General features: G+C 39.1%; 1 protein-coding gene across 2 annotated transcripts in view; it reads left to right on the plus strand.

Moving 5' to 3' along the window:
• Positions 1–16,345, plus strand: part of SRBD1 (S1 RNA binding domain 1) — a 246,975-nt gene that overhangs the window by 195,743 nt on the left and 34,887 nt on the right. For both annotated transcript variants that reach the window (XM_023735454.1, XM_023735462.1), the window contains one exon: positions 14,418–14,524. In XM_023735454.1, coding sequence (XP_023591222.1) covers positions 14,418–14,524 — 107 coding nt within the window. The remainder of the gene's footprint in view (positions 1–14,417; positions 14,525–16,345) is intronic.

Raw genomic sequence — 16,345 nt, forward strand, 5'->3', positions numbered from 1 at the left:
CTGCTTCTGCTTTTGTCTTTTTCAATCCACTTTCTACAGCGTGATCTTTCAAAGATGTATGTCAGATCATGTTCCTGTCCCCATTGTCATTAGAATAAAATCCAAGGGCCTTGCCATGGAGGCCCATGAGATCTGCATCTACGTCTCCAGCCTTATTTCTGACCACTCCACTCCCTTCCCGATTATGTCCCAGTCACACTGCTCTCCTTTCAGTTTCATGAACATTGTAGTTTGTTCCTACCTCAGGGCCTTTGCACTGAAAACTTTCTGCCTGGAACGTTCTTTCTGTAGCTCTTTGCATTGTTGACTCCTTCTCATCTTCCAAGTGTCAGTTTTAATGTATCTCTTCAAAGAGTCAATTCCCAGTCATCCAGGTAGCCACCTGTCTTAGTCATCTAGTGCTGCTCTAACAGAAATAACCACAAGTGGAATGTTTTAACAAAGAGAAATTTATTCTCTCACAGTCCAGTAGGCTGCAAGTCCAAATTCAGGGCGTCAGCTCCAGGGGAACGCTTTCTCTGTCAGCTCTGGAGGAAAGTCCATGTCATCAGTCTTCCTTTGGTCTGGGAGCTTCTCTGTGCAGGAACCTCAGGTCTAGAGGACGCGCTCTGCTCCCGGCGCTGCTTTCTTGGTGGTATGAAGTTCCTATGTGTCTCTGCTCACTTCTCTCTTTTATATCTCAAAAGAGATTGCATCGAGACACTATCTAATCTTGTCAACCTCATCAGTATAACCTCATCACAGTGACAGAGTTTACAACACGTAAGGAAATCACATCAGATTTTAGAATTACAACACATAAGGAGATCACATATAATCTCATCATAGTAATAGAGTTTACAACACGTAAGGAAACCACATCAGATTACACAATCATACAACACTGGGACTCATGACCCAGCCAAGCTGACAGATATTTTGGGGGGACACAACTCAATCCATGACACCACCTCCAACTCTTTTGGCTATCATATTACTCTATTTCCTTCATTATAGAAATTTTAATTTTTATGTTTATTTAATTTTGTGTGTGGTAATCGATTTGACGACAACTTAATTATATGTCTTATCTGTTTGCTGCTGTACTTCCATCACCTAGAACAGGGCCAGGAGCAAAGCAGGAACCCAATAAATATTTATAACATTTATGAATGAATGAATAAATTCTTATAAGCATTAGAAAGTTTACTTTTCATTTACTCGCCTTTAAATCTATTTAGACAACAATGGGAATGGTTTAGAAAGGTGACATAGGAAAATTATCTTAATAAATTATTCCAAGACAAAGAATTCAAACTTTACAAAAAAGAGACCATATTAAAAATATATATATTGCTGATGTTAGCTATGTGGTGAATTGAAATTGGGCTTGATACTTAAAAAAGTCATCCAGTAATCGAACAGTGGGCATTGGAATAAGCACAGATAGTTGTATTCGTTTTCTGTTGCAGCATAAAACAACACACATTATTATCTCACAGTTTCCCTGGATGAGGAGTACTGGCAGAGCTTAGCTGGGTCTTCTGCTCAGGATCTCACAAGTCTGTCTAAGATCTCAGTTAATAAGAATTCTTTATGACCTAGAACCTACCATAAACTATTTATAAGAGAATCTGGAGGCCAGTGGCACAATTCTGGCAAACTCTTTACTGTGGCCTACGTGGTCCTGTGTGATCCAGGCCCTGCTCACTTCACCAGCCTAATCCTATCTGTTCACTCCCTTCCTCAGCAGGCTTCTCGAGCCTCACCAACTTATTTTTAGTTATTTGAATATTACAAGCTTCTTCCTACCCACTTCTTTTACTATGCTCTATTCACTTGTTTGTTCATTTGTTCAACAAATAATTATCGAGCACCTAACTGCGTGCTAGGATACAGCAGTGAACAAAACAAATATTTATTTACACACCAACACACACAGACCTGTGGACACCAGATGGTAATAATTACTACGGATAAAAAGTAAAATAGGAAATGGGGTGAAGGTGGTTTGGGGGGCAGAGTTTTGGAACCCAGTCTTCAGTCCCACCATTGCAGGAGGCTAGTATGGAGTGATCGTGTGAGACCACGCGAGGCTCCTGGTCTCTCTGATGCCATAGTCGTGTGGAGGCAGGGACAGGCAAGCAACAGGGAATCTTCCCTTTCCATATTAATGCTCCTACTCAGTGGGAACACATTATTGTGGATCCTGCGCTGGCAGTGTTTTCCTCAGGTCTAATTTGGAAAAGTTTACTGTCTATAATAATAATGGAGTGGAAGCTAATTCATATCTGGCTGCGTGTGTGGCCACATACATGTATGTTATGTGTATTAAGGAAGGGAGAAAATGTATTTTTAAGAATTTACTTCTGGAAATATTAATAAGGAACCTTGTTTCTACAATTTCTGGGAAAGTCCCTTTTTATTTCTTTATGTTAATATCCCCTTTTATCCCAACTTTTCCTGCCCCCATAAATAGTCAAACAGTTTAAACACTAGGGTGTCATAATTTCTGTACACAAAGAGTTCTCTCTGTTTTTCTCTCTCTCTTAAACACACATACACACAAACCATAGTTTTCAGATCAGATTTTCTATATACAGGTTTACTTTTAATTTATTGGAAGGGTAAATTCTCTCTCATGACTAAATATTTGCACCCTAAGTTTTTCTGAAGTCCACTTTTATGACTAAGCCATAAATCTCTAAAAATAGAGATTTACAGTGGAAACGCCGACTCCTTTGTGTTATGCCAGGTCAAAATGTGTGGCTAATTGGTGGGCATTTGTTAGTGTGTATGTCATGAGCCAGGATTATGTTTTAGCCCAGGCTCTATATGTGACCACACATGGGGCAGATAGGTGTGGTCCAGTTCAGATGTGTTAAGGTTTTTCTTTGTTTATGGTAAATTAGATAGTGGGAGGCATTCGTTTGGAAAGGTATGTGGCAAAGCAGGCATTTAGGATTTCTGGACCTCTATTTAGCCAGTGTTGCCCTTCTCTTTCCTCTACCGTGTCGAACTATATCCACTAGGGGACATAAGAGCACCTACTAGGGACACAGAATGAAAGCCTAACTACATTAAAATTTAAACACTGGACTATTATGATAGCATATGAAAAGATTCATTTTGTAGCTTCATGGTTCATAAAGTTGTTATATACTTTATTTAAATTTTGATCATCACAGGAAACTTTTTAAGGCAGGTTCAGTGTCCTCTGTTCATAATTAGGGATTGAGAACCAAACTGGCAGCTAACTAGCAAGCTTGTGCGAAAAAAAACAGTTGCTGTTGACATGATTCCAATTCATAGCTACCCTATAGGACAGAGTAGAACTGCCCTACAGGGTATCCAAGGATGTTAATCTGTACAGGAGCAGACTGCTACGTCTTTCTCCCATGGAGCAACTGGTGGATTCAAACTACTGGCCTTTCAGTTAGCAACTGAGCACCTAACCACTGCACCACCAAGGCTTCTTAAGCTTGTGTCTAGCTGTTATTCTTAGGTGCCGTTGAGTCAGTTCTGACTCATAGTGACCCTATGTACATCAGAACGAAACAACAGTCCCGCGCCATCCTCACAATTGTTGCTATGTTTGAGCCCATTGTTGGCAGCCACTGTGTCAGTCCATCTGGTTGAGGGTCTTCTTTTTTGCCGACTCTCTATCTTACCAGAGTCCTGGTGATGCAGTGTTTTTAAGAGCTCGGCTGCTAACCTAGAAGTCAGCAGTTTGAATCCAACACCTGCTGCCTGGAAACCCTGTATGGCGGCTCTACTCTGTCCTATGGGGTTGCTATGAGTTGAAATCAGGTTTTTTTGGTTTCCTATCTTACCAAGCATGATGGTCTTCTCTAGGGACTGGTCCTTCTTGATAACATGTCCAGAGTACGTGAGACCAAGTTTCACCATCCTCGCTTCCAAGGAGCACTCTGGCTGTACTTCCTCCAAGACAGACTTGTTCATTCTTCTGGCAGACCATGGTATATTCAGTGTTCTTCTCCAACACCATAATTCAAAGGCATCATTTCTTCTTCAGCCCTCATTATTCATTGTCCAGCTTTTGCATGCATTTGAGGCTATTGAAAATATCATAGCTTGGGTCAGACACACCTTAGTCCTCAAAGTGACGTCTTTGCTTTTCAACACTTTAAAGAGGTCTTCAGCAGCAGATTTGCCCAGTACAATACATCGTTTGATTTCTTGACTGCTCCTTACATAGACATTGATTGCAGATCCAAGTAAAATTGAGATCCTTGAGAACATCAGTGTTTTCTCTGTTTATCATGATGCTGCTTATTGGTCCAGTGAGGAGTTTTATTTTCTTTATGTTGAGGTATAATCCATACTGAAGGCTGTAGTCTTTGATATTCAGCAGTAAGTAACTTCAGGTCCTCTTCGAGTTCAGCAAGCAAAGTTGTATCATCTGCATATCGCAGGTGTTAACGAGTCTTCCACCATTCCTGACACCATGTTCTTCTTCATATAGTCCAATTTTTCAGATTAGTTGCTCATCATACAGATTGAATAAGTATGGTGAAAGCATACAACCCTGACGCACACCTTTCCTGACTTTAAACCACAAAGTATCCCCTTGTTCTGTTCAAATGACTGCCTCTTGATCTCTCTACGAGTTTCTCACGAGCACAATTAAATATTCTGGAGTTCCCATTCTTCACAATGTTATACATGATTTGTCATGATCTGCATGGTCAAATGCCTTTGCATAGTCATTAAAACACAGGTAAACATCTTCTTGGTATTCTCTGCTTTCACCCAATATCCATCTGACATCAGTAATGATATCTCTCACTCTACGTCTTCTTCTGAATCCAGCTTGAATTTCTGGCAGTTCCCTGTTGATGTACTGCTGCAACCATTTTTGAATTATCTTCAGCAAAATTTTACTTTCGTGTGTTATTAATGATATTGTTTGATAATTTCCACATTCTGTTGGATCACCTTTCTTTGGAATGGGCACAAATATGGATCTCTTCCAATTGGTTGGTCAGGTAGCTGTCTTCCAAATTTCTTGACATAGACGACTGAGCACCTCCAGCCCTACATCCATTTGTTGAAAACCTCGATCGGTATTCTGTCGGTTCCTGGATCCTTGTTTTTCACCAATGCCTTCCGTGCAGCTTGGACTTCTTCCTTTAATACCATCAGTTCTTGATCATATGCTACCTCCTGAAGTGGTTGAACGTCGACCAGTTCTTTTTGGTACAGTGACTCTGTGTATTCCTTCCATCTTCTTTTGATGGTTTCTGCATCATTCAATATTTTGCCCTTAGAATCCTTCATAATTAGAGTGCTAGGCTTGAATTTTTTATTCAGTTCTTTCAGCTTGAGAAATGTCGAGTATACTCTTCCCTTTTGGTTTTCTAAACCCAGATCTTTGCACATTTCATTATAATACTTCATCTTCTCGAGCTGCCGTTTGAAATCTTCTGTTGAGCTCTTTTACTTCATTTCTTCTATTTGCTTTAGCTAGTCAACATTCAAGAGCAAGTTTCAGAGTCTCTGCTGACATCCATTTTGATCTTTTCTTTCGTTCCTGTCTTTTTAATAACCTTTTGCTTTCTTCATGTTTGATGTCATCCCACAACTCATCTGGTCTTCGGTCATTAGTGTTCAGTGTGTCAAATCTATTCTTGAGATGGGCTCTAAATTCAGGTGGGATATACCCAAGGTTGTACTTTGGCTCTCATGGACTTGTTCTAATTTTCTTCGGCTTCAACTTGAACTTGCATATGAGCAATTGATGGTTTGTTGCGCATTCGGCCCCTGGCCTTGTTCTGACTGATAATATTGTGCTCTTCTATCATCTCCTTCCACAGATGTAGTCGATTTGATTCCTGTGTATTCTGCCTGGCGAGGTCCATGTGTATAGTAGCCATTTATGTTGGTGAAAAAAGGCATTTGCAATGAAGAAGTCATTGGTCTTGCAAAATTCTATCATGTCATCTCTGGCATCATTTCTATCACCAAGGCCATATTTTCCAACTTCTGTTTCTTTTTCTTTGTTTCCAACTTTCGCATTCCAATCACCAGTAATTATCACATCCTGATTGCGCGTTTGAGCAATTTTAGACTGCAGAAGTTGGTAAAAATCTTCAGTTTGTTCGTCTTTGGCCTTAGTGCTTGGTGCGTAAATTTGAAAAATAGTCATATTAATTGGTCTTCCTTTTAGGCCTATGGATATTATCCTATCACTGACAGTGTTGTACTTCAGGATAGATCTTGAAATGTTCTTTTTGACGATGAATGCAGTGCTGTTCTGCTTCAAGTTGTCATTTCTGGCATAGTAGAGCTTATGATTGTCTAATTCAAAATGGCTCATTTCAGATAACTTGCTCGAAAATTCAGAGTTAGGTAACTTCATTTTAAAAACATAGTAATTCAATTTTTGGTATCAAGTCGTTGGGGATTGGTACAAGTCAGTCCTGGGGCCTCTTACACCCTCCTGAATGGTCTGTGTGTATACCCTCTAGGCCATCCCCCATCTTCTTCCCACCCTAACCCCTGGTTGGCAGAGCACGTCTGTGGAGAAAGAGCCAAGTAAGCATGATGTGGTACATCTCAGCTTTCAGCAAATCTGCTGAGCTTCTTTCTCATACTTTCAGCACCTAGCACACCTAGCCCAGTTTCTGGTATATAATAGTTGCTTGGAGATTTTTTTTAGAATGACAAAATGAATGCCTCTGCCTTCATGTCAGAGACATTATTGTGAAGATAATATGGAACTTTGGGTCCCCAATTAGAAAAACATCAGAAGATTCCAATTCAAAGTGATATAGACAATAGGAAAATTCTATTACAAGAAACCCAGAGGAAGAGTGAGTCAAGAACTGGTTACCTTTAATTCAGGAGCTGAAGAGTATCAATCATGAAGAGCCAGAGCCTTTCCATCTGTGCCACCTGCCATGCTCAGTGTATCAGCTTTGTCCTCAGGCTAGTCCTATCACATGACACAATGCTTGCCCTCATTCCAGGAGTCCTAATTGAATCAAAGAAGAGACCATCTCTTTATAAAGGAGGCAGCCATGGTGGCACAACAGTTAAGCTCTTGGCTGCTTACTGGAAGGTTGGCTATTCAGACCTACCCAGCGGCTCCATAGGAGAAAGTTCTGGCGATCTGCTTCCGTAAAGATTACAGCCAAGAAAACCCTCTGGGGCAGTTCTACTTGTCACTTGGGGTCACTATGAGTCAAAATCATCTTTGATGGTACCTAACAGCAACACAACATATTTAAGAGCAGTGAACTCTTTTTCTGAAGCCCCCAGCTTATTGACTTTCACATTTCATTTGCCATAATTGAGTAAGTGGAATGAGACCACCATGATTGGCTTAGACTGTTGTCTTTCATACCTTTTCGCCAGGACGTGCAGTAGGAAACACATTTTATATCAAGACCAGGACAACCATTATGCATACGTTTCTCTACATCTATTATGTTTCTCTATACAATTAAACATATATCCAAATTAAAAGTTTTTCAAAACAATACTTACTCTTACTACCTATGATAGAGTTAGATGCTGTTCTTTTCTATATTTAAATATGTATTTTTTTAAATCCCCAGATACAAAATTAGGAAATATTTAATTTAATATAGAGGTATAGGATGTTCATGAATTTGTTCCAGTCTAGAACACAGTAAGACAATGCCATGAGCATATGTGGTACACTGTTGAGCCTGTTCTTTTAAATTTTAATTGAGTCAAGAATGAAAATACTATTTCACCCAAATCGGTGATTCTATGTGGTATAATGATCTTAGTAACAATTGATTCAGACAAGAATCATCAATGGACTCCACACTCAAGGGGAAGGATTGCACAGGCTCATGAATATCAGGAGGTAGAGCTCATTGGGAAGTCTTTTGGAAGATGCCTAGCACAGAATACAAAACGATAAGACTGCTAAATGCATTGTTGGGCCTGGATTGGATTCTGAACTGGGACAAAAGCACTATAAAGGAACAATTGATAAAACTTGAGTATGAGCTGTGCATTAGTTAGATAATAATATTTCCTGATTTTAATAATTGTACTATGGTTATATATGACAATGTCCTTATTCTTTAGAACTACAATGAAGTATTTATTTGAGAGAAGGGAACAAGGAAGTTTTTTTTACTGTTTTTGGAAGTTTTTTCTAAAATTTAAATGATTTCAAAATTAAAATTTTAAAAATGCCAAGAGATTGTTTTTCAAGTGAAAAAAAAGTTGAATCTAGTTCATGAGTTCACATGTACTTTAAAGCATAATGTTAAACTTTGATGTCATATAATAAGTGAGTCTACTTAGCGCCAGTGTCTGAAAATTTTTATTTCGAAAACCTAGCTAATCAGTGAGCTTTGTTTAATAAAACTGTCAGCTTTTGCTTCATTTTTAATTTATCCATGAGATTTGGTGGAATTTCTTTGGTTGCTGGAGTATTGCAATGAACAAGTTAATGACTCCAATTAGAACTGTTATCAGTAACAATTTTTAATAACTCTGATATTTTTTGTTCATATTTACACCTCTGTCATTTTTCATGCCTTTGTAATTTTTTCCAGTTTAATTTGTATTGAACAACAACATATTTTTACGTTTGTATATCTCATTTAGTTGTACATGTAAGTTATATTTAAATCATACAAAAAGAATCCTCCATAAAACTGTCTTGCCTCTCATATCTGACATAAAGTGTACATATCAACTTGGATCACAAAATATATAGCAGACTGCAACCCCTTAATAATAATTGATTTTAATTGTTCAGCAATAGTAGGGAGCCATTGAGTCGACTCCAACTCATGATGACCCCATGTATGTCAGAGTAGAACTGTGTTTATAGGTTTTCAGTGGCTGGTTTTTCAGAAGTAGATCGGCAGGCCTTTCTTCTGAAGTGCCTCTGGGCAGGCTTGAACCTTCAACCTTTTGGTTGGCAGCCATGCGCATTAGTTGCACCACCTAGAGACTCCAAACAACAACTTAAGAAAAAACAACAAACCCATTGCTGTTGAGTCAATTCCGACTCATAGCAACCCTGTAGGACAAGGTAGAACTGCCCCATAGGGTTTTCAAGGCTATAATCTTTACGGAAACAGACTGCCACATCTTTCTCCTGCAGAGCAGCTGGTAGGTTCGAACCACAGACCTTTTGTTAGCAGCTGAACACTTAACCACTGCACCACCAGGGCTCTTCAAACAACAACTAGAGGATTCTTAATTGTAGGATTAGGAATAACATCAAATGTATTATGAAGTATTCATTGTGGTAATCGGGCTTCAATTAGTCAACAAATATTTACTTTTAACTACTGCATTTCATCAATGTTAGGATGCATGTTTTATCACATTTTAACGTCTCTGAAATCAGAATGTATCTTACAATTAATGGTGTCCAGCAGTTGCTCTGGAGCCCTGGTAGCACAGTAGTTAAGAGATCAGGCTGCTAACAAAAAGGTCAGCAGCTTGTTATGTCCATGAGCCATTCCTTGAAAACTCTATGGGGCAGTTCTTCTCTGTCCTATAGGGTTGATGAGTTGGAATCAACTGGACAGCAACATGTTTGGTTTACAGTTGCTCTTGGCTCTCTGGTAAATCATAATGTAGTTTCTGTGTAAACTTGGTTGTTAATCTTGCAAACATGACCAAACTGCAAACCCCTTGCTGTTTTACTTAAGAAACCATTTAACAATATATCATTTAAGGACTATAAAGACGGGATCCACCACTCGTTTGTTAGTTCATCGTACTGTGGCAAATTGCATGTTGGTGTGATGCTGGAAGCTATGCCACCGGTATTCAGATACCAGCAGAGTTACCCGTGGTGGACAGGTTTCCGCAAAGCTTCCAGACTAAGACAGACTAGGAGGAAGGATGTGGTGGTCTACTTCTGAAAAGAAAAAAAAAAAAAGCAAGTGAAAACCTTACAAATAGCAGCAGAACATTGATAAAGTGCCAGAAGATGAACCCCTCATGTTAGAAGGCACTCAGAAGATGACTGGGGAAGAGATGCTTCCTCAGAGTAGAGTTGACCTTAATGACATGGTTGTAGTCCAGCTTTCAAGACCTTCATTTGCTGATGTGGCATGACTCAAAATGAGAAGAAACAGTGGCAAATGTCCATTAATAATTGGAAGTGGGATGTACAAAGTATGAATCAGGGAAAATTGGAAGTCCTCAAAAATGAAGTGCATAAAGATCGATATCCCAGGCATTAGTGAGCTGAAATGGACTGGTATTGGCCATTTTGAATTGGACAGTCATATGGTTTGCTATGCCAGGAATGACAAATTGCAGAGGAATGGTGTCGCATTCATCATCAAAAAGAACATTTCAGGATCTATCCTGAAGTACAGTGCTGTCGGTGATAGGATAATATCCATACACCTACTAGTAAGATCAGTTAATACGACTGTTACTCAAATTTATAAATCAACTGATAATGCCAAAGATGAAGAAACTAAAGATTTTTATCAACTTTTGCAGTCTGAAATTGAGCAAACATGCAGGGTCAGGATGCTTTGATAATTACTGGTGTTTGGAATGTGAAAGTTGGAGACAAAAAAGATGGATCAGTAGTTGGAAAATACGGCCTTGATGATAAAAATGACACCAGAGATTGCATGACAGAATTTTACAAGACCAATGACTTATTCATTGCAAACACCTTTTTTCCACAGCATAAATGATTACTGTACACATGGTCCTTTCTGGATGGAATACACAGGAATCAAATCAACTACGTCTGTGGAAAGAGATGATGGAGAAGCTCAATATCATCAGTCAGAAGAAAGCTAAGGGCCGACTGTGGAACAGACCATCAGTTGCTCATATACAAGTTCAAGATGAAGCTGAAGAAAATTAAAACAAGTCCTCAAGAGCCAAAGTACAATCTTGAGTATATCCCACCTGAATTAAGAGACTGTCTTAGAAATAGATTTGACGCATTGAACACTAATGACCTAAGATCAGACAAGTTGTGGAATGATATTAAGGACATCATACATGAAGAAAGCAAGAGGTCATTAAAAAGACAGGAAAGAAAGAAAAGACCAAAATGGATGTCAGAAGAGACTCTGAAGCTTACATTGAATGTAGAGTAGCTAAAGTGAATGGAAGAAATGATGAAGTAGAATAGCTGAACAGAACATTTCAGTGGGAAGCTCAAGAAGACAAAGTGAAGTACTATAATGAAATTTGTAAAGACCTGGAGTTAGAAAACCAAAAGGAAAGAACACACTCAGCATTTCTCGAGCTGAAAGAACTAAAGACAAAATTCAAGCCTTGAGTTGTATTATTGAAGGATTCTGTCAGCAAAATATTGAACGACACCGGAAGCATCAAAAGAAGATGGAAGCAATACACAGAGTCACTGTACCAAGAAGAATTGGTCAGCATTCAGCCATTTCAGGAGGTAGCATATGATCAAGAACTGATGGTACTGAAGGAAGAAGTCCAAACTATACTGAAGGCACTGGCAAAAAACAAGGCTCCAGGAATTGACGGAATACCAATTGAGATGTTTCAACAAACAAATGTAGCACTGGAGGTGCTCACTTGTCTATGCCGAGAGATTTGGAAGACCGCTGCCTGACCAACGAACTGGAAGAGATCCATATTTGTGCCCATTCCAAAGAAAGGCGATCCAACAATATGTGGAAATTATCAAACAATAACATTAATATCACACAAAAGTAAAATTTTGCTGAAGATAATTCAAAAACAGTTGCAGCAGTACATCAACAGGGAACTGCCAGAAATTTAAGCCAGATTCAGAAGAGGTTATGGAATGTGGGATATTATCGCTGTTGTTAGGTGGATCTTGGCTGAGAGCAGAGACTACCAGAAAGATGTTTTCCTGTGTTTTATTGACTGTGAAAAGGTTTTCGACTGTGTGGATCATGACAAATGATGGATAACACTGCAAAGAATGGGAATTCTAGAACACTTTATTGTGCTCATGTGGAGCCTGTACATAGACCAAGAGACAGTCATTTGAACAGAACAAGGGGATACTGCATGGTTTAAAATCAGGAAAGGTGTGTGGCAGGGTTGTATTCTGTCACCATATATTTATTCAATCTGTATGCTGAGCAAATAATCTAAAAAGCCAGACAATATTAAGAAGAACTCAACATCAGGATTGGAGGAAGATTCATTAATAATCTGCGATATGCAAATGCTACAACCTTGCTTACTGAAAGCAAAGAGGATGTGAAGCACTTACTGATGAAGATCTCAGACTACCTCCTTTCAGTATGGATTATACCTCAACATAAAGAAAACAAAAATCCTCACAACTGGACCAATAAGCAATATCATGATAAACAGAAAACAGTGAAGTTGTCAAGGATTTCATTTTACTTGGATCCGTAATCAACGCCCATGGAAGCAGCAGTCAAGAAATCAAACAATGCATAGTATTGGGTAAATCTGCTGCAAAAGACCTCTTTAAGTGTTAAAAAGCAAAGATGTCACTTTGAGGACCAAGGCGCTCTTGGCCCAAGCCATGGTCTTTTCAATTGCCTCATATGCATATGAGAGCTGGACAATGAACAAGGAAGACGGAAGAAGAATTGATACCTTTGAATATTGAATGTACCATGGAAGAACGAACAAATCTGTCTTGGAAGAAGTACAGCCAGAATGCTCCTTAGAAGCAAGGATGGAGAGACTTCGTCTCATGTACTTTGGACATGTTATCAGGAGGGACCTATCCCTGGAGAAGGACATCATACTTGATAAAGTAGTGGGTCAGCGAAAAAGAGAAAGAACCCTGATGAGATGGATTGACATAGTGGCTGCAACAGCGGGCTCAAACATAGCACCATTATGAGGGTGATGCAGGACCGGGCAGTGTTTTGTTCTGTTGTACATAGGGACACTATGAGTCGGATCTGACTTGGCAGCACCTAACAACAACAAGGAAGGGAGAGTAGTGTGGTTGCAGTCCAAAATCTCTTCTGTTGATACCTTCCTGTTAAAATTAAGCTAGGGCTTCTCTTCGCTCAGCTGCTAACTGTAAGGTCAGCAGTTCAAACCCACCAGGTACTCCATGGGAGAAAAGACCTGATGATCTGCTCCCGTAAGGATTAAGGCCTAGTAAACTTTATGAGCCAGTTCCACTCCATCCTGTATAGTCACTATGAATTGCAATAGACTCACCAGCACACAACAACAACAGCAACAACTGTCAACCTTACAGAATGAGCTTCTGAAGCTCAGAAGAAAATCCCAGAGACAATAGAGGATTACTCTTGTAAGAAATGCTGCAGTACCAACGCAGTTGATAGCATAAAGGACAATGCCGCATGGAAAACATTGGACATCTGCAGCTCTGAGTGGGAAAGTAAGAAGAGTTGGACACTGAATGTCAAGAGATTTTAGAAATACCTTCACCAACTTATATTGCTTATATTTTTCTTTTTATTCATGTATGCTATATGGTTATAAAAAAAAACTTTTTAATTCTAAAAGAACTCATTCACTATTTAAAAACTAAAAATTCTAAGTAATAAGAAAGCATCATGTCATGAGTTAATTGGCAGTGTATTTTCTTTCTTGGAGATACATAAAATAATGGTGCTTCTTATAAGCAGTGGTGGTGTTGTTGCTAGTTACTATCATGTAGACTCCTACTCATGGTGACCTCATGTGTGCAGAGCAGAACTGTGCTCCATTGGGTTTTCAAGGCTGAGATCTTTCAGAAGCAGATCACCAGGCCTGTCTTCCAAGGCACCTCTGGGTGAGTTAGAACCACCAACCTTTTGGCTAGTAGTTCAGTGCTTAACTGTTTGCGCCACTCAGCAATTCCCTCTTATAAGCAGTACTACCTTTGATTTGATGAAACATGATAGCTTGGTTTTCTATCAAATTTATGGAGTATTATTATACTACATCCTATCATAATTAATGTTTTCTACTCTTAAGAAGAGCTAAGGAACAAAATACGTAAGCAAGTGAAGGTAACAATACAAGGTATGAATGAATGATCTGGGCCAGTAGTTCTCAAAGTGTGGTCATAGAATCAGCAGCAACAGCATTACCTGGCAATTTGTTAGAATGCATATTTTTAGGCCCCACCCTAGAGCTACTGAATGAAAAACTCTAGGGGTGGGGCCCAGAAATCTGTTTTAACAAGCCCTCTCGGTGATATTGATACAAGCTAAAGTTTGAGAACCACTGCTCCAAACAATTTCAGAAAAGAGAAAAATACTGATGATACTGGTGTAGACAAGTCATGTGTATGACCTTAAAGAAAAAGAAAACACATTCCTTAAGCTCAGCTCAATTACATCTGCTAACTGTGTTTAAGAGAAATGAGGAAACTTACCATGGTGTGTCTTAGCCAACTACCAGTAATAGAGACAGAGTAATGGAACAGTCCAAGAACTGGATCTCTTTCACTTTTGACTGATATTTGATCTTTGTCTTTTCAGCATGATGTATCCCAGATTTTACTTAAGGCAACACTGGACAGTATTGTAGAAGAATGCGTCAGCTTTGTGGGAGTGGATATTAACATCTGTTCAGAAGTTTTGTTAAGGTGAGACAAGACGTCTGTGGCTGAAGATCACAGAATCTTGAGTTTAATTGGCCATCCAGTCCAACTCAGCAAGAACAAGGAGACACAAGTGTATAAAGTTGTCAAGTATAGAAAATGTTTGGGTTCACATAGCTTTAAGTAATCAGTCAGAGGGGAAGACATCATTTAAGAAAACTATTGTAACAATTCACATTATCATCTTTAATATTGCAAATCTAAAGTGAAGAGCAGATGGTAACCATTGAGTGCATTAGTATCACTAATAGAATTTAAATAAGGTTGACATGGAAAAGAGCTGCTTCTTGCCACATCAGATATTTTTCACTAGTTCAGCCCCTTGCGTATATCTGTCAAAGCTAGCAGTAGCCAACAGATAAATTCTGGGAGTTCAAGGTATAAACGAAAACCAAACCCTTACCATTGAGTCAATTCCAACTCATAGCTACCCTGTATGACAGAGTAGAACTGCCCCATATGGTTTCCAAGTCTGTAATTTTTACAGAAGCAGACTACTACATCTTTCTCCAGTGGAGAGACTGGTGGGTTCAAATCGCTGACCTTTTGGTTAGCAGCTGAACACTTAACCACTGTGCCATCAGGGCTGCTTGTTCATGGTATACCTATTTTTACTCTGATTCCACAAGTCACATATCAAAATCTCCATCATACTGTAATCACATCTTATATACTCTGTCTTTTTCTTCTGTGGTTATAGAAGAGCTGCTTTTTTTGTTCACAGCCTTGCATTTATTTCACAATTCTGCAGAAGCAGCGTGAAATTCACTAGGCCTAGGCCATTTTGCATTGAAACTGGTATAGTGAAATTATCCCTTAGCATTTTAAGATGTTGCTTTTCTACTGTAGCTACAAAAATTCCACAGTCCCGTAGAATTAAGATTCTCTGAAATAGTAATGTTTTAATTAAAACAAAGCAAACTAGTTAATGATATGTTGTTGTTGTTAGGTGCCATCCAGTCTGTTCCGACTCATAGTGACCCTGTGTACAACAGAAAGAAACACTACCCAGTCCTGTGCCATCCTCACAATTGTTGCTATGCTTGAGCCCATCGTTACAGCCACTGTGTCAGTCCATCTCATTGAAGGTCTTCCTCTCTTTCACTGACACTCTGCCAAGCCCTCCTCCAGGGACTGGCCCCTCCTGATAACATGTCCAAAGTACATGAGACGAAGTCTCACCGTCCTCACTTCTGAGGAGCATTCTGGCTGTGCTTCTTCTGAGACAGATTTGTTCATCCTTCTGGCAGTCTATGGTATATTCGTATTCTTCACCAACATCATAATTTAAAGGCATCAATTTTTCTTCAGTCTTCCTTATTCATTGTCCAGCTTTTGCATGCATATGAGATGATTGAAAATACCATGGCTTGGGTCAGGCACATCTTAGTCCTCAAAGTGACATCTTTGCTTTTTAACAGTTTAAAGAGGACTTTGCAGCAGATTTGCCCAATGCAACGCATCATTTGATTTCTTGACTGCTACTTCCATGGGTGTTGATTGTGTTTCCAAGTAAAATAACATCTTTGACAAGTTCAATATTCAGTATAGTTTTCATACTTTTACATCCACCATGACATTCATCATTAAGTACCTTTGTGTAGTTCAGCTCTTTATATTAATTAGAACGGGTTTACCAAAAATAGAAAAGGATAGTGCAAAACAATTGTAGCTGTGGTGTCTGCTTCTGCTAACTCGTTTTGTAAGCTGAACAGGAATAGGCAGCATTGTTAGTTGATTCAGAGATATAAGGAATGTGAATGGTGTAGAAACACTCTGGGGAACAGTTCTTTTTGTTGCATCAGG

Source organism: Trichechus manatus, unplaced genomic scaffold, assembly GCF_000243295.1.
Source record: "Trichechus manatus latirostris isolate Lorelei unplaced genomic scaffold, TriManLat1.0 scaffold00005, whole genome shotgun sequence".
Taxonomy (NCBI): Eukaryota; Metazoa; Chordata; class Mammalia; order Sirenia; family Trichechidae; genus Trichechus; species Trichechus manatus.